The 22,413-nt window shown below is 32.3% G+C and overlaps 1 protein-coding gene and 2 non-coding genes across 3 annotated transcripts; 2 read left to right on the forward strand and 1 right to left on the reverse strand.

Annotated features, from left to right (window-relative positions):
• The first annotated feature begins 3,255 nt into the window (after positions 1-3,255).
• Positions 3,256-3,470, forward strand: LOC114344672 (small nucleolar RNA U3). Its single transcript, XR_003654741.2, has one exon. It is a non-coding gene; the product is annotated as a small nucleolar RNA U3 (small nucleolar RNA).
• Positions 3,471-7,928: 4,458 nt separating this feature from the next.
• On the forward strand, positions 7,929-8,120 carry LOC114344539 (U2 spliceosomal RNA). Its single transcript, XR_003654726.1, has one exon. It is a non-coding gene; the product is annotated as a U2 spliceosomal RNA (small nuclear RNA).
• Positions 8,121-18,938: 10,818 nt separating this feature from the next.
• Positions 18,939-19,674, reverse strand: LOC114335359 (bolA-like protein 3). Its single transcript, XM_028285618.2, has 2 exons — positions 19,432-19,674; positions 18,939-19,373 (listed from the first exon to the last, which is right to left on the reverse strand). Exons 1-2 carry the CDS (start codon positions 19,501-19,503, stop codon positions 19,110-19,112), a joined length of 336 nt encoding a protein of 111 aa, XP_028141419.2. The 5' UTR covers positions 19,504-19,674; the 3' UTR covers positions 18,939-19,109.
• Positions 19,675-22,413: the final 2,739 nt, after the last annotated feature.

A 22,413-nucleotide genomic window follows, 5' to 3' on the forward strand; every position in this document is an offset into this window, starting at 1 on the left:
TTATATGCAAAAAATTTGAATGAATTTTTAATTAATTAGTTTTCAAATACCTAAGTATATTTACCAGCAATATTCGTAACGTAATTGTGGTAACCATAGTTTAACTTAGGTTGTTATTGGTCAACTTGACAGTATTTAATTAGTTATTTAAATTTAATACCCTAGGGCGTTATTATTATTTTACCCTATTATTTTTCAAAATAACGCCCTAGGGCATTACATCATACTTAACTGACTTCGAAATCATGTCATTATTTGTCAAATAATATACCAGTCGGACATTAATTACAATTAACGCCCTAATTAAGCAAAATTCAGAGTTGGCGCACTGATACAAAATGACTGAAATTTCGAGACCAATCAATTCATGTAAATTTTATTTCATTTGAGTGACATTATATTTTCCATAAGATGTGTGCGGTGTCCTTTGACAATTTCCTAGTGATTTAGCTTCTTAAGCTATGGCTTTGACATTCTCCTCAATAGGGCTTTTCATCGATTGTCATTTGTTTCGAGTTCTGTCATGTGTCACATAATATTAATATATCTACGTCATACGTCTTTGGTTTGTACGTATGTACCTTAGAATATAAAAAAAGAATGTGTGTGTACTTTGTACGCACGTAAGAAGTTATACTTCTATTATATGATTTAAACAAAATTAATATACTTTTTATTTATATTTTGTTTAAATATTAAACTAATTTATACTTACTACTTCTCAAACATTGTTATTAGAACAGTGCCAAAAATTAAAATAATAAAAGAATAAAACACACACAAACACATTAAACAAGCCACAAATGATGTCTGAACATTAATTGTCGAAAATTTTTTTAACTAAATACGTATTTTCTTAAAATACATATAATAAATATACTTACAATCATAAAATGTATTAAAAAAAACAAAAAAGAAAGTTTCTATTGGGACTCGAACCAGCGCTGATAAGAGCGGCTGGTATTGGAATTCATTTGCCTTCTCCGCTTAGCCACGGACACTATGTGTCATTATTTACGAAGATCGACTAACTAAACGGATTAAACTTGTGATATTTTGATATTTTGAAAATTGATCAAATTATTTTAATTTTGAATTGAAATGATTTAGAATTGAAAAAATACAACAAAACATATAGTAAAAAACAATATATTAGGTGAATATTGATAGAAATTTTGATGGTAATCAAATTATATAAATAAAAGTATTACATACTATGTATTTTGGCAGATCAAATAGGTAGGTTTATCCCCATGATACATTAACAATAATTATTACGTACCTGTTGCTTTTAAAAACTATTTAAAAGTCACTACAATATTATAAACTTTTTTGTTTCTGTCCTCACAACAATAAAACTAATATATTATACATTTGTTTACCTTTACCTTTACCTCCAAACCACAGCTGCCATATCGGATAATTTTTGACATGTCATTTGAACATCCAATCAGAACAAAGTTATAATGCGCATGCGCCGGGCTGATAGGTTTTAACATATAAAAAAATCACCCTCTATCGCCGGTAAAGAAGTATAACTTCAATAACTTCAATAAATTTTTTTCTAAGGTATGTACCAATAACGTACGACGTAGATATATTAACATTAGGTGCGTTCGCGGGTACAGTTGACAAATTGTCGCCGACAATTTCTAACCTCACTTAATATAAATAATACCGTTAATAGATAAATATACAAGGTACAGCCGGTTCCTAAAAAAACTGATACGACTCTTAGTAAGATTTCATCATGTTGAGCAGTGTATTTGATTGATCTGACATTATATTTATTATGACAGACAAATAATAAAATAAACAAACAACAAACAACTGATTCATGAAAAAACTAATAAGTATTTTAGAAAAATTGAAACGCAGGATGAAAGATTACATTATTACCGAGGGCGGAAAGCCCCTTAGAATAAACAAGCGGTTTCTATTGAATGAAATATTTGAAATTAAATATCACACTTTTTTTTTATTTTCAGCCCTGTAACTTATTAAAATAAATATTATAGAAGTTTTCAGGGACTTTCACCCCTTGGTAATAATGTAGTCTTTCATTCTGAGTTTAAATTTTTCAAAAATATTTATTAGCTTTCTCAGGATTCGAAAAAAAAATGAATACAATTAAAATACATTGAGAATTTTGACATGCGTCACAATTTTGCATTAACTCAATGTAAAATTCTAAACTGTTGAATTCCAGCTTCCCTAATTATTTGACATCAAAAGACATTAGAAACTATTTGTAGATGATTCAAATCTGTATTGAAAACAACTGTTAAAATTGGTCTACGTAATTAAACATATTCCAAAATTTTGTAAAAATGTAATACATTTCAGTTTTTAGCCCAAACTTAGGCCACACACAATGCAATAATGTTCACATTTTTGAACTGTCAATATTTTTATTTTATCATCTATTGTTTAAAAACAATCCAGTTGATAAGATACCCTCAGTTGCGGAGAAAGTATTAATAATAAAGATTAATAATAAAGTCTAATAACCGTGGAACAGAATAAGCTATCTGACAAATTTTAAATTTGGCAGTGACATTGACAGTATGTAAATATTAAGTATTTATCCTTCAAAATACACTGCTCAATTTTCTACAAAATACGCGTCAAGAGTCGTATCAGTTTTTTTTGGAACCAGGTGTATATTTACTTTTAGTTAATATTAATAACTAATTATTAAATTATACTAGGTAAATATACCTTGTATATTTAATTATTAACGATATTATTTATATCATTTTAAAGTGCGCATGCGTTTTGCTGCTAATTTGTCGCCGACTAGTCGCCGACAGGCACCCGCGAACGCACTTATTATGTGACACATGAGAGAAGCTCGAAACAAATGACTGTGAATGAAAAGCCCTATGGGAGGTGGTTTGTCGGCTCTTAGTCTATTTGTATCTAACCTAAAGGTAAAAACTTAAATTAAAAAAAAAATTATAGGTATAATTATTGTCTTGTTGGATGCTCAAATAAAATAAAGAAAAATCCTCTTGTACGAGTTATCTATTGATAAAAATCAAATGCGCCACTACATTTAAACAATTTTCATTAAATTGTTTTGTAATATGGAATTTCAAGAAAATGGATCATTTTTTAAGTATTATGTAGTAGAAATCTATATTACACCGATGCATATAGTTTAGCGATGTCTCTGTAGATGGCGCTACTAACGTATTACTCAGGAGATCGTTACTTTTGTTGGTAGGGACCTCGGCGCGCCAAATTTGAATTAAGATCATACTTCACAGGATCATTTCTGTAGTATATCTTCACATACTCTCTACTCAACTGTAGAGTTATCGTAACCATGATGAGGAGACATAGCTTCGTACTCTGAGCGTGAGGCAGACATGTCGAAAATCTTACGATTTTTAACATTGTCAACGATGATCGTTCACTTATCAATTCCATTTGATAAGCAATGGGTATGAGGCAGTCTGAGTGGTTGCGAATTTTTAACAAATTTAAACATAACTCAGTTTTCAGTTTCGTTTCGTAGGGTTTATTGAGTGATTTTTTTGTTTTCCTTTCTAAATTCAAACATTTTTATGAGAAGGGAATTAATTATGCGGAAGCCACCGTAACGCCGTGCCTAACTTTAACCTTTTTTCAACAAATGAAGGTAACTTTGTACATTGAGGATATCAAGGTTGATGAGCAAACATTTATTGATAATAATAGTACCTAAATTTTACTTTTTACTTCTTTTTTGTGATTATCTTATTAAGTATGTACTTTCTTTTTCTAATTTAAATCATGCCATGTCATGTGATGGGTTCATCATGAGTCAGTTCTCGTTTTTTCTGCGCCATGCGCCTGACAAAATTTGCAGTATTTTCACCAAAAACCACAATAGTTGTGTTTTATTTTTATTAGCCTTTTAGATCATGTGGTTGTAGTGTAACACAAACCTTGAAATAACACAACGTGACGTGACAGCTATATAGTGCAGTCAATGAAGGTATTTGGCTATCCGAATTCCATCCTACTGCATCAATTTAATACCTACTTGTATTTTCGTTTCATAGTAAGTAGGGAATAGCTCAATCAAAGAATACTCCATCCAACAAGAAGCGAAACATCGACTATTTCACGATCCAAATTTCTTTGCGCATGTACGATCCGCCATGTTTCATGTATTATTTCTTATTTCTCAACCTAACCCCTAACAGCTGTTTGTTGTAAAATTATTGTGTTGTTTGATCTTTTCTAATTGTAGAAAAAAGGATAATACTATTAAACATATCTATTGTTAAAATAAACTCTCATTGTGATGGCTCCACGCAAAGGTGGATTTTCTTGTATAGTTCGTACTGGGACGCCCCACTAGATCTTGAACAATCTTGAACAAATAATTCTCTTTTCAGTACCGAGAAATCGTAGCAGGTAAACGATCGTAGGGGTAGGGCAATAAGAGAAATTTCTTTTTAAACATTTATGTGATTATCATTTTCATTCATTTTCAAACATTTATGTGATTTCATATACGTACCTATCTATTAAAATTATTTATTCCCAGATTTTTAATAAAGCTTTTTAATAAAAAAAAAACAATTTAAACATAGCTATTTAATGTGTTTAATTTAATTTGCAATAGTATAAATTTAGTGTACGGTTCTAGAAACAAAGGTCATTTTGAATTTATGCAAGGCAGGTCCACAACATCAATTTTTATTTTATGACAGCTGAGGGAAAAACTTATGAGTGGAAGAGAAAGACTTGCACATAGTGTTTATTAATCTTGGGAAGGCATATACCAAAGTTACCAGAAACCTAATGGTACTAAGTAGGAAAGGAGTGCCGGCTGAATATGTGAGAGTGGTATAAGAGATGTATCAGAAGGTAACAATTAGAGAGAGCGAATGCAGCTGAAACTGGAAAACTTTGTGTGAAAGCAGAACTTCATTAGGGTTAGGTTAAGTTCCGTATTGAATCCGCAGTTATTAATAACTAGAACTAGCGAATAACTAGAAAAGATAATGTTAGGAATCAGTATATACGAAAAAATTGGGTGTGGATCCTATTGGAAACAAAATAAGAAACAGGTTAAGGTGGCTAGATGCTAGATCTGATGTCTTCTTTCTTTTATGTAGGCAGTACTGCCTGTTTTTCTTCAACGGTGCATTTCATTCTGTCCCTAAATTGTCATTACAGCTTTTCCTTGGGCGTCCTATACTTCTTCTGCCAAACGGTGACTTGTCCCTTACTATCCTTGATTCAAACATCCTGCTTATATGTTTAATCCACTCTTCTTTACCCAGGTATTTATATTGTCCATCCCACATATGCGGCTGATTTCCTCACTTCTTACCCTGTCCGGTAGTCCTTTTCCAGCAATTCTTCTTAAGATCTTCATTTGGTTGGTCTCCAGATGTTTTTGTGTTTTGCTTGTATCTGGTCTTGTTTCGGCCTTATAAGTCATAACTGGCCTAATAACTGACATATATTTGGGCCTTTGTTTGCACTCTTACGTGCTTGTTTTTCCAAATTGTGCCGTTTAGGCATCGGCCGTTCTACTGGCTTTAATTATTTGTTCTTTTACCTCTTCTTCGATATTGTTGTCAGCTGATAGATTAATTCCCAAGTATTAGATGCTAGATGTGATGAGATAATTGTTATATAGGGTGTCCCAAAAGTAGTGGAACGGTCGAATATTTCGCGAACTAAACATCGGATCGAAAAACTGAAAAATACTTGTCCAATAATTTTCAAAAATCTATCCAATGACACCAAACACCAACCCCCGTTACACCCCCTGGAGGTGGGGTGGGGGGTAACTTTAAAATCTCAAATGGAAACCCCTAGTTTTTCTTGCAGATTTGAATTCGTTACGTAAAAGTAAGTAACTTTTATTCAAGACATTTTTTCGAACTGTGGATAGATGGCGCTATAATTGGAAAAAACGATTTATCCTGATACCATAGGTAAATTATAGAAACTGTCTAATATCTAGAGAAATACACTTCCAAATGAGAAACTAAAATAGAGGTTTTTAATATTTTTCGAAAACCTATCGATAAACGCCACCATGGCCCTCCAAGCCACCCCCTGGAGGTGGGGTGGGGGTAAATTTAAAATCTTAAATAGCAACAACCCCCACTTTTTATTGCAGATTCGATTTCGTCATGAAAAATTAAGCAACATTTATTCGAAACATTTTTTAAAATTGCTGATAGATGGCGCTAATAAATCGTATTTTGCCAATTAAAGCGCCATCTATCAAAAATTCTAAAAAATGTTTCGAATAAATGTTGCTTAATTTTTCATGACCAATCCGAATCTGTAATAAAAAGTGGGGGTTGCTATTTAAGATTTTAAAGTTACCCCCAACCCCACCTCCAGTGGGTGGGTTGGAGGGTCATGTTTGGTGTTTATCGATAGGTTTTCAAAAAATATTAAAAACCTCTTTTTTAGTTTCTCATTTGGAAGTGTATTTCTAGAGATATTAGACCGTTTCTATAATTTACCTATGGTATCAGGATAAATCGTTTTTCCCAATTATAGCGCCATCTATCCACAGTCTGAAAAAATGTCTTAATAAAAGTTGCTTACTTTTACGTAACGAATCCCACTCTGCAAGAAAAACTAGGGGTTTCCATTTGAGATTTTAAAGTTACCCCCCACCCCACCTCCAGGGGGTGTAGTGGGGGTTGGTGTTTAATGTCATTGGATAGATTTTTGAAAATGATTAAACATGTATTTTTCAGTTTTCCGATCCGATGTTTATATCGCGAAATATTCGACCGTTCCACTACTTTTGGGACACTCTGTATATCAAGGCGAGTTGAATTTGGTACAGTACAACCAGAGTTTCCAGAAACCTCAGATGTACAGAAAGAAATCGAAGGTGAATAAAGACATTCTAGCCTCCGCCGCAGAGTTTCCTCGTGCAGCGAGAATATGGTGGTGTTGGAGGTCAATAGATATTCAAAGAAATTTCTCAAAAGGAAACAAAAAAAAATGATCAATCTAAGACAAAGTTAATAGAAAATTTAAAAGTATAATTCTGTACTAAGTAAAAAGGTCTTGGGTCAAAAATATCTATTTTTCAAGTTTTTAGTATTAAAAAAAGTAATATAAATCGATAGAAATTTTAATCTCTATTTTGAAATTAACTATTAAATTAAACTAAGCATCAAAAATCCATCACGTTTACATAAGTTTACAAAACTTAGTCAAAATCGATATTTTTAACTTAAAACCTTTTTACTTATCAGTACAAAATTGATATATGGGTTATATTAAATTTTACAGAAAAAAATACAATTCATATTAATAGATCAACTTAAAAACACTATAGTTTTAATTATTACTTTGTTTCTCAGTGTAACTCAAATTTCCTACAGTTTTGAACGAATTCCTCATTACTTTTCTTAGTGTAGTGTGAAGTATTACCCCTACCATTCTCCGACCGATATTTCTGTCCCCTGAATATCAAAGGAGCCGACAGCTGCTTTCGCTTCTTGTTGGATGGAGTGTTGGATGGAGTATTCTTTGGCTCAATGAACAAAGTCTACCCTATATCCTATGCCGCTTTTATCTTGGAGTCTCTAACAAGTTGGACGGGTTTAAAATGCATAGTTTTTGAAAAAAATCAAATTATAGTATAATTATATATTTTTTTAATTTTCTTAAAAATCTTCCTTTTTCTCCATGAAACTGGAAAATGATAAAGAGATACAGTAATGAAAGAAAAAACAAAATTGTTATCTGAAAAAAATCCTACATTTTTGTACCTACCAAATGTGTTTCCGAGTTTATTATGCCATGTTTTTGTACTATCTTTTTTCGTATCGCATTGCTTGCACTATTTCAAGTTTTTTCTCATAGATGGCGCTAGTGTGTGCTTACCGATGTACGAGTAGCAATTGTTGGGGTATACTGTTGGCTGAAATTTGACCGGTATCGCTTCTCGGCCTCTGGCTAAGATCAAAGTGTAGTATCTGTTCTTATCAGCTTAATATCTGATACGCCCCGCATGCGGGGCCAGTATATTAAACTGATTTTTGGAAATAGATGGAAGGTTAAGGGGCTTGCTCCACTTCTATCACGGGTTGGCCCGGTATTGCAGTACCGCCGGGATCGGCCCACAACAAATAATCAAAACAAAAATTATCAAATCAAGAAATGTACAAAGTACAAATTTTTGTACATACATGATTAAGGCCAGAGTAAAATGCAAAATTTTGACGCATGTCTAAATTTTCGTGTTTTAAATATATTTTTATTTTTGTCAAATCCTGAGAAACTAATAAAATTTTTTTGAAAAAATTTAAACGCAGAACGACATTTTTACCGAGGGCCGAAAGTCCCTGAAAACATCATCAGTAGTAATTGCACAAGAGCTCTGACATTATTGAATTTTTCCCGAGTGACACTTTGACACTCGCCTTCGGCTCGTGAAATTATGTCAAAGTGTCACGAGAGCAAAAATTCTATATTAATTTCAGAGGTCGAGTGCAATTTGTTGCGATTATTTCAAAAACTGTTCAAAACCAAAATTTTATTGTAATTTATTTATGTAAGTACCATTAAACACACAGTTTTTATAAATATTTGAGGATTGAAAGTCATCACTTTTATAATTTTAAAAACATTAATTGTCATTAATGTCACGCTGAATGTATTTTTTCGTAGCAACGAAGGGCATCTGACGTAATATACTTAACGACGGGAGATTATCAAAAATTATCGATTTAATTCAGATTTCTGTAGCTTTCTATTGGTCAGAATCTCCTATGAATGAAATAATCAGTAGTAATTGCACAAGAGCTCTAAAATTATTGAATGTTTCCCGAGTGTCACTTTGGCAGTTTTAATTTTGCAGAAATTATGTCAAAGTGTCACGAGGGCAAAAATTCTATATTAATTTTAGAGTTCGAGTGCAATTTGTTGCGATTATTTCATGAATAAAACTGTTCAAAACCAAAATTTTATTGTAATTTATATATGTAAGTACCAATTAGTGAAATTAAACACACAGTTGTTATAAATATGTATTTGACGGTTGAAAGTCATCACTTTTATAATTTTTAAAACATTTGTCATTAATGTCACTGAATGTATTTTTTCGTAGCAACGAAGGGCATCAGACGTAATATACTTAACGACGGGAGATTATCAAAAATTATCGATTTAATTCAGATTTCTGTAGCTTTCTATTGGTCACAATCTCCTATGAATGAAATAATCTATATTAATATTGTTGTTTATTTTAATAATTTACTTACAGGGGTGAAGAAAATAAAAGAGAAAATTTAGTGTGATGATTTGTAATTTCAAATATTTCATTCAAAAGAAACTATTTAATTTATTCTAAGGGACTTTCGGCCCTCGGTAATAAAGTAGTCTTTCATTCTGCGTTTAAATTTCGCAAAAATACTTAATGTAGTTTTCTTAGGATTAGAAAAAAATTAATACATTTAAAACACATTGAAAATTTTGATGTGCGTGTGAAACGCAGGTCACTGCCATAGAATAGGGCTTTTCATCGATTGTCATTTGTTTCGAGCTTCTGTCATGTGTCACATAATATTAATATATCTACGTCATACGTCTTTGGTTTGTATTATTGGTATATGCCAATAGCGTATGACGTAGATATATTAATATTATGTGACACATGACAGAAGCTCGAAACAAATGACTGTGAATGAAAAGCCCTATAGACAAAAGTAAAAATACACTATGGTCTCCACCAGGGCCGTCTCAACCCGGGGGTGCAAGGGGTGCGAGGCACCCGGGCGCCAAGTCCAAGGGGCGCAAGCCAAACACTTGCTAAGGTCAAAATTGCGCTTTTTGTCCTTAAAAAACCTACAAATAACAAAAACATACAAGTGCACTTTCGGTATTTTTTAAAAAGTCTATTAATGCTTACCTACACCTACGATATCCAAATGTAATATGAAACCCATTTTATTTATTTAGTTTATTCCGACAATATTTTCAAAAAGGTGACTCGTAAATAAATACACTATTTTGAGCAATATTGAATGTCGAGTAACAATGAATCACCACCTTGTAAAGATTATCAGTGTATCCGATTCTGCTGATAAAAGTATAATAATTGCCGATGGGAATGTATGTATCCCACTTTTAGCGACGCCTTTTATAATAGGAAAATATAAATGCTGATTTTCAAAAACCTAATTTTCTTTTCTTCATTACGTTTGCGACAAGAAAGACGTTTATTACGTTTTTAGAAAGACAGGAGAGAAGGGTAGCCACTTAATTTCTGTAAAAAAATATGTAGATCTAAAAAAAGACTTACTAGAAAGTCATACAGTAGACTCTGTCAATCAAGTAGCAGTTGAACGCGAAAGAAAAAGGTAGACGGCGGTTTTAGAAAGAATTATCGAAATAATATCTAACATTTTTAGCACGACAAAATTTACCATGGTTGCATGAATAGGATAACCGTAACTTTTTAAAATTAATAGAATGTATTTCCAATTTTGATAATACGCTACCAAAACACATTACACGAATTGTTGTCAAATCTTCCTTTTTTCTGGAAATCTAATGAACTTTCTTGTTTTAAATGGAACACCCTGTATAGTTTGTGCGTTTTAAAGTCCTTAAGAAATACGAATTATTTTTTTTTGAAAGACTAAGTGGTATACATTTTTATTTTTATTTTTATTTTTTTTTATATTCCTTATACCTAAATGCCATAATTTCGAAGTTATTGCGACATTTATTAAAAAAGAATTTAAAGAAATTATAGAAATCAATTTTTTCGGCCCGGTTAGTCATTTTTTAGGTTCTTTGGATCATTGGGAATAACAAAAAGTTTTTAGTAATTTTTCTCTAAAGTTAGTCGTTTCCGAGTTATAAACAATTTAAAACTGAAAAAAATTGAAAAATGACGATTTTAAAGGTTCAAAAACACAAGTAAAAAAAAATAATTTTTAAAATTACGAAGTACCAAAATTCAAGCTCAAACCTTCTTCTATCAGCATCCTATAAGAATTGTTGGCACGTTTTATTATAAAACATTGTTTTTTTTTTATTGTTTATTGAAGCTCATATGAGAGGACGGGCGATAGGGCTGTATTAACAACTAAAAAACAATATTTTAGAATGAAATAAGACAAAATCAGTTATCGGTAGCTGATACAATAAGGTTTGAGTTTGAATTTAGGCACTTTGTAGTTTCAAAAATAATATTTTTTCTTGTGTTTTTAAACCTAGAAAATCGTCTATTTTCGATTTTTTTCAGTTTTAAATTGTTTATAACTCGAAAACGATTAGCTTTAGAGAAAAATTATAAAAGACCTTTTATATTCCCAATGATCCAAATATCCTAAAAGAATGGCTAACCGGGCAGAAAAAATTGGTTTTTATATTTTCTTTAAAATTGTTTCAATAAATGTCATAATAGCTCCGTAATTATGGCATTTATGTATAGGGAACATAACATGAAAATAATCAGTATTTCTACGGACTTAAAAACGCAAAAAAAAATATAGAGTGTTCTATTTAAAATAAGAAAGTTCATTAGATTTCCAGAGAAACTGAAGATTTGTTAACAATGTAATTACCACTATAATATCGGCCGCATTAAAAGACCCTGACTCACTAAAATCTATAAAAATCGTTCTAGCGGTTTCCGAAAAAATACCGTGTTTCCACACTTTCTCGCTACCCTGTATAATCTTCTGACAAAAGGGGGCGCAAAGATGAGTCTTGCACCCCAGCGCCGTGTATGCTTAAGACGGCCCTGGTCTCCACCAAAGCAACATACTGCGACTTGCTGCATAACTTCAATGATACTCTCTGAAAATTTGAGATTTATTAGAGTAAAATTACAGCATGTTGAATATACAGGAGGTGTAGTGAGAAATGCTCAACAGCTGTTCCCCTTCTTTTTATAGTAGGGGATCCGAATCTAGGTCAACCTTTACCCATCTGTTTTCGGGATGAAACATTTTTTATTAAATTTCATACATAGATAAATATTACTTGGATGGGTTTTCTATCAAAATCTTGTCATAATAACTATCCTTAAGGGGGTGGGCATAGGGTTTCGACATTTCAAGCACATGATTGTGAATATTTTTTTAAAGTATATTAAAATTATTTTATTTTTGAATTAAATAATCATATTACTATATGAAAAAATAATTATTATTGATTCAGCCTTCGTTTTGTAATTACTTATTTTTTGCCAATCCAATTATATATAATTAATACCCTAAAACATAAGTAAGGCTAGAGTATTATAAATAATCTTTCTACATTTAATTGAAGGTATTTACATTTTTTTAATAAAAACGTAGCGTTTTATAGTAGAACATGTTTTTCAGGTATCATCATTATTAAAAACCTAGACAATTTCCCCTTGTATTGAATTTCGTATCACTTAACATGTTCGGTGCATATGACGCCCAAATAGCTTCACGAAAATTTTATCAAAGGTATCAATGACACAAGTGCCGTCGTAGTACTGTGTTACTAAAAAAAGAATGCGTGTGTACTTTGTACGCATGTAAGAAGCTATACTTCTATTATATGATTTCTAAAAAATAAATAAATATACTTTAAACAGTTTGTTTTAATTTTTTTTAAACACTGGATTCGAACTCAAGACCTCTCGATCTCTGGCCGAATGCTATACCAAATACGCTACGAGGACTGTGTCTGTATCGGTTCGAACGTACCCAATGACAATTCACGGTAACAAGCAGACAAGGTGATGTATAATATACAATAAAATGTTTTAATAATACTCATCTTACTCCTGAGGAAGACAAATCCAAAGACACAAAAATTATAATAAATATATTTACTAAAAACACTAATATATTCTACTCATAGAATTATTTTCTCTCAAACCACTTTGCTATGTTATGATAATTTATGTTATATAATTGTATAATTATTTATTTATTTATTTATTTATTATTCATTTACGGACCGAAGTCCATTAGTACATGATACAATTAAAATTTTTTACAATTAAAATGTCACACAAATTAGAAAAATAAGATCTAGTAGATACAAAATTGGTAAATACATAACAAACAATAATAAAGAATAAACTTACTTGCTCTCATTCAACAATTGAGAGCTAGAACATTTTGAAATTGACAAATACAACTTATCCTAGAACAAAGACAATAACAGTAGTTGACAAATCAGTCTTGAAATTAGAACATTAAGTTAAGTATAAATATAATTGTGTGGAAAACGCAGTAAAGTCGTTCACAAAGAAATCAATTTGCGGAGATAATGTGTTTGCTAATTTAAGAGTTTTAGAGAGATAGGAACTTGAACTATAATTTGTGCGGTTAATGACCTCGTGGAAGGTGGTCACAGAACGGGTGGTTCTTGAAGGTACATGTAGACCAATTTTATTTAAAAGTGGGATACAGAATTTATGACCATGAATTAAGTTATATAAGAAGCAAAGATCTTTATGTTGACGACGACTCTGTAATGAGTCAAGTCGAATAATTTGCAGTAAAGACTCATAACTTTGACCAGTGAGATGCATCTTATAAGCATAATAACGTAAGAATTTACGCTGAACTTGTTCGATTTTATTAATATGACAGTTATATTGAGGTGACCAAACACATGATGCATAATCTAAATGTGGTCTAACCAAAGAACAATAAAGAAATTTTAAAGAACGACCAGTCGTAAAGTCATAGCTGCATCTTTTAACAAAGCCAAGCATCTTTAATGACTTAGAAACCATGCTATTAATGTGTAGGTTGAAATTTAAGTTAGTATCAAGAATAACACCCAGATCTATAACTGAGTCAACTAATTGTAACCTAGTGTCCCGTATAAAGTAAGAATTATTCTCAAAGTGTCTTAGTCGAGTAAAAGTTATAGCATGGCATTTGTTTGCATTTAAGTCCATACCATTAAGTGAGCACCATTCCACAAGACCATTAAGATCTGATTGCAAATTGTAGTGATCCAAATCAGAGGTAATTATGTGAAATAATTTAAGATCATCAGCAAATAGAAGAAATTGAGCAAAATTGAAGCTTTTATTTATGTCATTTATAAATAAATTAAAAAGGATAGGTCCTAAGTGGGAGCCTTGAGGTACACCCGATGTAACTATAATTTCATTAGAGAAATAATTCTTAATACGAACTATCTGCCTTCTATCTAATAGATAATTTCGAATCCAACTAAGCAGAGGATCAGAGAAACCCAACTGTTCGATCTTATGTAACAATAACGTATGGTTGACTCTATCGAATGCCTTGGAAAAATCTGTATAAATCGCATCTACCTGTTGTTTACTTTCCAATGCTTCATTTAAGAAGGAGGTATAATTTAACAAGTTCATTTCAGTTGATCTCCCCATAACAAAACCATACTGTTGTTCAATGATTACATTTTGTATAGTAGGCTTAATTTTGTCAAATATTAAACTCTCGAATAGTTTAGGTATAGTATTAAGGATACTAATAGGTCTGTAGCTCTGTACCCCGCTTCTATCTCCATTCTTGAATATCGGTGATATAAAACTAACTTTCCAAACGGGAGGGAATTCACTCGTTTGTAATGATTTTTGAAAAATAAAGAATAAGGGACGAGCAAGATTAAAACTACAGTATTTCAGTAACTTGGGTGGGATTCCATCAGGCCCTGGACCCTTATGTATGTTTAGCTGGGATAATTTGGTATATACCTCTGAAATAGATAAGTCACAACCAGTAATGTTGAAACTAGTGTTAGCCCTTGCACTATTTGGAATAGGACATTCGTCCTCACTATATACTGCAGCAAAGTACTGAGCAAACATCTTGGCTATGGTAGGACCATCGGAACTGGTTTGGCCATTATGGTTTAAAGTGTTCGGAATGCTATTATTGTTCCTTTTAGAATTTACGAACCTCCAGAAGCTTTTAATGTTACTAGGAAGTGTATGTTCAACGTTTGCTACAAACTGATTGTATGCTTGACCTGATAAGGACTTGCATATCGACCTCAATCTAGAAAATTCATTATAGTCTTGAGGTAACCTGGTCACTTTAAATTTCTTATGAGCTTTCTTTTTAGCAATGATGCAGTTTCTTAACTCTCGGGTATACCATTTAGGAAAATTGCCGGTATAAAACTTTTTCATTGGTACATAAACATCGATAGCGCCATATAAGACATCATAAAGTATATTGACCATATCATCTAAACTTTTGTCTCTGAAAATTTCATCCCAGTATATTGTGTCTAAGTAATCAGAAATACCTTGAAAATTTGCTGATTTAAAGTCGTAGAAAAAGCCTTCAGCTTTCATTTCATCAGTTAAAACATCTCCGCGGTTTAAATTAAAGCATAAAGGAGGGTGGAAACTATCGGGGTCAACTAATCCCTCATCAGCTTCTGCGACAATGCAATTTTCATCATGAACCAAAACTAGATCAAGTAATGAGTTTACATTATTATAGATGTTATTGCGTTGGAAAAGATTTTGATAGGAACATATATGATTCATAATATTTATAGCATCTTCTTCGATTAAAGGAATGTCTGGAGCAGAAATTGCCGTAGAACAAAAATTATCATGAGACCAAGTACAGTGTAGGTTGAAGTCCCCTGCAATACAGAAATGAGAGGTGGGAAATGTATTTGAAAGATTATCGATGCTGTTATTGAAAGAGATATATTTTTCTAAAGCAGACTTAGGAGGAAAATAAAGCGCTCCCACAATAAGCGGACAATTAGTTATATGTGTATATTATGTTATATAATTTAGAACACTGTAACATTTATATCTGAATAGGGCTTGCCCGTGAATAAATAAATAAATATATTCTTTTCACACCTTTTCTTGCACTGATATATTTATACATAACTAGAAAGATTTAGCAACTAAACGCCATACTCTCTGTGTGCGCATGCACACAGTATTATGAAATTTTACTCTCAATCGCGCCAAGAAGTATAACTTCAATAAACGATTAAGTATATGGTACCAGCCAAGTGGCGCTTGTTCAAGATGGGCACCGAATGTGTTAATAGATCTATATCATTAAGTGTTTTTATTTGTTTTATTAACTTTTGGTAATCAGCAACCTCTTTTCCATAGATAATGGTGTTTTCGCTATTTTTGGTAAAAGTATTTATGAATAATTTTATGTCTTAGAAACTAAGGTCTCAAATTACTAAGAGCTAAAATAAAATCATTGATGTTTAAAGGAGATAAATTATATTAAAAAAGTATATATTATAATATATTATAGTCTCCCGTTTTATACCGCTGACACAGCTTTGGGATTATAGCAGGGTAGTCTGCTATCTCTAAAAAAAGTATATACCAAATTTAACACATTTACGACACGACTGCATATACAGAAACTTATAAAGGGACATGACCTCAAAAATACCTAGAAAAATTAAATTGATTGTTTAAAAAACACTAATAAGACCAGTGCTAGCATATGGTTCAGAAACTTTTCAATTCAGTTTATTGATGTCAATATACAAAGTATTTACATAAGTCAAAGTCTGTTAAAATGCATCATTGAAATACATTGGCAAGCTAACACTTAATAAGTAAAATCTATAAAATTTTATCACCTAGTCTAAATACTTAACACAAAGTTAGAATATTAGCATAAAAACACAAGAGCACACAGAACATTTAAGAGAGCTGTAGGACTATCACAACAGGGTAGCCCCGAGATATTCCTCCTGAGAATAGTAAGCACCCACCAAAAGAAGTTCTTTGATTTTTATTTTGTATGTATCTAAGGGCAGTTCTCGAATTATTAGGTGTAATTTATTAAAGAAATGTATAGCCAGACACGATGGGCCATCTCTGCACCTCTCCAGCCTACGAAACTTTGGGGCAAGGTTCCCTCTAAAACGTGTGTTAATATTATGAATCTGTTCATGAGTCTGGAATTTATGCATATTGCATTTTACATATATAAGATTATCATATATATACTGGCAAGGTAATGTTAATATTTTCCAATCTATAAAAACTTGTCTGCAATCGGCTCTATATGGCAAGCCTGCGACAATGCGAATGGCCCTTCTCTGCAGTCTGAATACATCCTTCGCTCCTGCACTATGGCCCCATGCGAGAATAGCATAGGAGATATGTGAGTGACACAAAGAAAAATATGCCTGCTTTAGTATGGAAGCGGAAACACAGGATGAAAGTCCACGAAGCAAAAATGTATTTGATGATAGCTTTGCCACTAAAGAGGTGGTATGAGCATCCCATATCAGACCAGGGTCCAGCAAAACACCAAGAAATTTAGCACAGGATGCATTGTCCAGTTCATCAGGAATATTTCTAGTTGAAAAAAGTAAGGACTGTGTTTTGGTTGTATTGAGAAACAGCCTATTAGAATGGAACCATTGTTCTGCCTCCGACACTGAACCCCACGAACTCCCCACTGCTGTTACCAAATCCTTACTGCAGGATGAGATTGTTGTGTCATCTGCAAAGAGAGTGAAATGCGCAGTTTGACATGAAAGTGGTAAATCATTGATGTATATCAAGAATAATAAGGGACCCAACACAGAGCCCTGAGGAACTCCTATGCGCAAGCATCCTCTCTCCGATTCAACACCTGCAAATCTCACCCTCTGGCAGCGGTCCGTCAAATAATTTTTTATCAATGATATACTGGAGATTGAGAAGTTATATTTACTCAATTTAGCAGTAAGAATTTCGTGGGACACACAATTGAAGGCTTTACTTAGGTTGCAAAAGTTGGAAGACACATAGTTACCTTGTTTAAAAGCATCTTGGATGTATGTTACAAGATTCAAAATACCCTGAACAGTCCTCAAACCCTTTCTGAAGCCAAATTGAGATTCAACGAAGAGCCCGTTAGACTCAAAGAAACTTGCTATTTTTCCAGCAAGACATTTTTCAAATATCTTCGAGAATATAGGTAACAGAGAGATAGGTCTGTAATTAGACATTTGATCTGTCTCTCCCTTTTTAAAGACCGGAATGACCACCGCAGTTTTTAAAACTTCAGGAAAAACCCCCTCAGCTATACATAAGTTTATGAGCTTGGTCAGAGGACATATTATTAGATTATTTATCCCTTTGATTAAGCTGACAGTTAAATTAAATGGGTCCTTACTTTTTTTATTTTTGAGAGAGTTCACAATATCTCTTACCTCATTAAAAGAGACTGGTTGGAATTCAAACATCTGTTCAGCATAAGGTGGTGCGTAGTTGAGTGGGTCATTGTGGGGTACAGGAGTACGGCTATGCAGCTCGGAGGCAATGTTTAAAAAATAATGATTAAATTGATCAGGTGTTATATTAGAATTAGTTTCAGTTTTTGTGATGCCTCTATACTCATTAATGATATTCCACATTGTTTTAATACTTGTCACTTACACAGAATGACCAAGAACTGCTCAAATGTTTTGAGCGAAAAATCCTAAGAAGAATATATGGAGGGATAAAAGAACAAGTTTTGTGGCAGAGGCATTACAACTTTGAGTTGTATAGAAGTTTTGGAGAATCTGATGTTGTAAAATTCATTAAGATAGCACGCCCTAGATGGATAGGGCATGTAATCAGGTGAGAGAAAGATGCCATAGTCAGAAATATGCCATAGTTTTTGACCGAAGAGGGCCGATAGGACAACGAGCAAGAGGAAGACTGAGACTTAGAGATACCAAGACAACTTAAAGGATGATTTAAAATCTATTGGAATTAGAGCATGGAGAAGAGTTGCAAGAGATAGAACCTTCATAATGCCTCCATGGTGAATGGAGGATTGTTCTGAAGAAGGCTTTGGCTCATAAAGAGCGTAACGCCACTGATGATGATGACTGTGTAAAGATGAAGATGTGTCCCTACTTACATAGACAATAATTAGAATATCAACACAGTAAGTAAGGACTTCAATACCTCATTTCATACTACTACTACTCTCACCTTGGACAGGGAAACATAAAATGTCTATAAAGAAAAGATCTTTTATTTGTAGCTAGAGCTTATAAAAGTCTTCAATTTATACATATTTACAATTATACACCTCTTCAATTCATTGAATCGAAAATAGCATACAAATAACAGATAACCTACTAAAAACTTGAAATTTCATAACCCATTGTTCGAATTCACTACACTTCTAATCAGAAACTCTAGTCTGTAAATGCAATCCGTGTATTTTACTAATTTCTTCTTTTAAAGCATCGTAGACAACCTTATGCTGTTTAGGTATGGATAATCCTTTGAACTCTGATGTTTCTATTGCAACATTGAACATAGCACCACAACCCCCTGAAGTATCTTCAACATGAATGGAGGAGGCATTTGGAAATCTACCTCTAAGTTTTTCTAATATTTTCTGTTCGTTTACAGGCTCTTGGGCTGTACTAAAACTGGAGTTTGCCTGAAACATCAAAAATCGGTTTTGGCACTAATATTCAAAAACGTAACTGTTTTGTTACCTGAACGCAATTAATGCGCTGCATTGGCAAAATTTGTCGATATCTAGTAAAAGACTGAATGAGTTTTAACATTTTGTTAAATAAATGTAATTTTTGGGCTAAAGAAAAATTCAAAATTTAAATGTAACCTAAAATTTAATATTGACATTCTTCTTTTTCCAGTTGGCCTGGTCTCTTTTAAAGGCGAGAACAGCTAAAATAGTTGAACCAATTTTTGCCGTCTGTGCTTATTTTTCAATGAATTCGTGAGTTTTATACTGTAATTTTTTAAGATTAGTCAAATTTATCAGAATTTGGGTAAATGGTATCTTTCTATCTTTAATTCTAAATTTTTATCTTAAAGTCGGATTTATAGTTTGACGTAGCGTAGACGTAGACGTAACGGAGACGCAGTGGAAAAGATCAACACTGAATTTTGTGTACTCGTGTTTATAAATGAACGCAAGCGCCTGACGGAACATAAGAGAAACGTAACGTAACGGAAGAGATGACCAACTTTCATCTTTTACAGTGCGTTTCTTACGTCTGGCCAATCAAAATTAAGAATTTTGTTCTGTCACCCAAAGTGGACACTCCCTCATCAATTTTGTAATAGCCACTTTACACGATGCAAGTAATTGCGCAATTAATTGCACAATTTCTTGCGCAAGAACTTGTGCAATAAGTTGCAACTAACTTTCTGCAATAAAGTGATTACACGGTGCAAACAATTGCATAAACTGACATGAAATAGACAGAAACTTTGAATAGCATAAATTTTAGGTTATGTTTGTTTTTACAAATTAAATGTAATTTTTTGAGTAGAATGATCAGATATTAGATTAAAGATGTTAGATTATAATTTGAGAAAATTATAATATTATGTATTAAGTATAACAAAATCAATTAATACCTAATCCAAGTATGTAATACATATTATTCATTTACAAAAGGAAACAAGTTGTAAGAAATAAAATAGTTTTTTTTTAATCCCTATGTTGCATAATTAAAGTTATTCACCTGAATAAAATTATCTGTGAAGCGTGAAATTGGTAAAAAGTTCCTCTAGTTTTGTTAATAAATTGTTTGGTTTGAAATTTAAGATGACAGAAGTTCAATGTCATCAAAATCTTTTATTTGTTGACAGCAGAAAAGTAAAAACAAACACTGTAGCCTTAAAAGTTACTAAAAATATAACCAAATTGCAGAAAAAATTGCATGAAAAATAGGACATGTTCTATTTAGCTGCAACTTATTCTTGCAGCAAGGAGTTGCAGGTTTTCTGTGCAATTCGCGTATGACACCATGCAATTTCTATTGCTGCAAGAAATTGTGCAATTAATTGCGCAATTAGTTGCATCGTGTAAAGTGGCTATAAAGATAAAGTTGTTTATCAACATATTCGAATTTTGTTAATTATTTGAATACAATGGATGTTAAAGTTGGATTTATAGTTTGACGTAGCGTAGACGTAGACGCAACGGAGACGTAAGAAACGGACTGGAAACGTAAGAAAATACCATGTCAATTTATAGTTCGACGTAGCGGAATTTTTGCGCATGAGTAGAAAGAGTAAACAATGACTTAATTCTAATTCAACAACATAGCATATAAATTATGCGAACAGTAATAAACAAACTTTGTGTTTATTTATTTATACTTATACTACTATTTGTACAGAAGGACGCAGAGGAATTGGTAGAAAGCAGGCCTCTTGGTTGAAGAATATCCGGGAGTGGACAGGAATAAAGAAAGCAGAACACCTATTTAGAATAGCTCGAGACAGAGACAGTTTCGCCATGTTAATCGCCAACGTCAAGGGGACTTGATAGGGCACGTTAAGAAGAAGACTACTATTTATTATAATATTTATCTGTTTTGTGTGTTACATGGATTAGGAAATAAACGAAGATATGCTCCTTGGTGCCGCATGCCGTGGGATTTCCAACTAGTTTGTTTCATTTCTGGTCTTTAAAATGTTTATTGGATTTACCTATCGTATAATATGTGTATATAACCCCGAATTAGGCTAATAAACAACTCATATTTATCTGAAATATTGAAATGACTATGATATATTTTTATTAAATTAATAACTTAACATCCATTGTATTCAAATAATTAAATTCGAATATGTTGATAAACAACTTTAGGGAGTTTTTGTGCACACAAATACGTAAACGTAACCCATCTTTTTGACATATACGCTTGCGCATTAATGGTTGAACTTGGTTGAACTCCCGTATCTCGATGCGTATTACCTAAAGTAGCGCTCTGATACGTACGTGAGAACGCATCCCTATCGAGACGAAAGTCACCGAATGCACACGAGGATCTTGCCCGATTGGCGATTACCTACCAATGGCTACCAAATGAACATTTCATCAGCGTACTACCCGTTTATAAATATTTAAGGTTATATTGGTTATTGGTTTAGTCTAATTGAGTAAAATTATTCTGTGTTTGTAATTGGAAATTGGAACTTCATAATATATTTAAAATTTTATTGTTTTCAAGTTGTCTATTAATAAAGCAAAACAAACAAATCTTGTATTAATTTAAGAAATACTGTGATCACCACAATTAATAACTTGATAAACAAATGACCTAATTTCTGTAAAATTTTCAAATAAATATGAACAAACTATTTACATTATACTGGAATTCTGATGTAGGTACAATAATTTACAACTAAAAAGTAGGTATAAACAAAAATAAAAAAATTTTAACCTAAGGAAAAATAATATTTTTATATTTAAATAGAAGCAATAAAAACCATACAATTTCATCATTCATTTATCTTTTTTTACATTTGTATATTAATTGTATATTGTGTGAACATTGTTTTATTTTTTTAATGTCAACGGAATTTAAAAATTACTTTACGATTTGCTTTACGTTACGTTAAAGCAGTCACAAAAACTACCTATTTTAACGTTCATCCTCTACGACACGTTAGTGGCTTTACGTATACGGAGATGCGTACGTTACGTAGCAACAAAA

Source organism: Diabrotica virgifera, chromosome 5, assembly GCF_917563875.1.
Source record: "Diabrotica virgifera virgifera chromosome 5, PGI_DIABVI_V3a".
In the NCBI taxonomy this organism is placed as follows: Eukaryota; Metazoa; Arthropoda; class Insecta; order Coleoptera; family Chrysomelidae; genus Diabrotica; species Diabrotica virgifera.

Coding starts and splice junctions, on each gene's coding strand:
- LOC114335359 (XM_028285618.2), bottom strand. CDS start 19,503: ATGTTAAAACTCATTCAGTCTTTTACTAGATATCGACAAATTTTGCCA. Junction 19,374..19,431: donor AGCGCATTAATTGCGTTCAG/GTAACAAAACAG, acceptor TTGATGTTTCAG/GCAAACTCCAGTTTTAGTAC.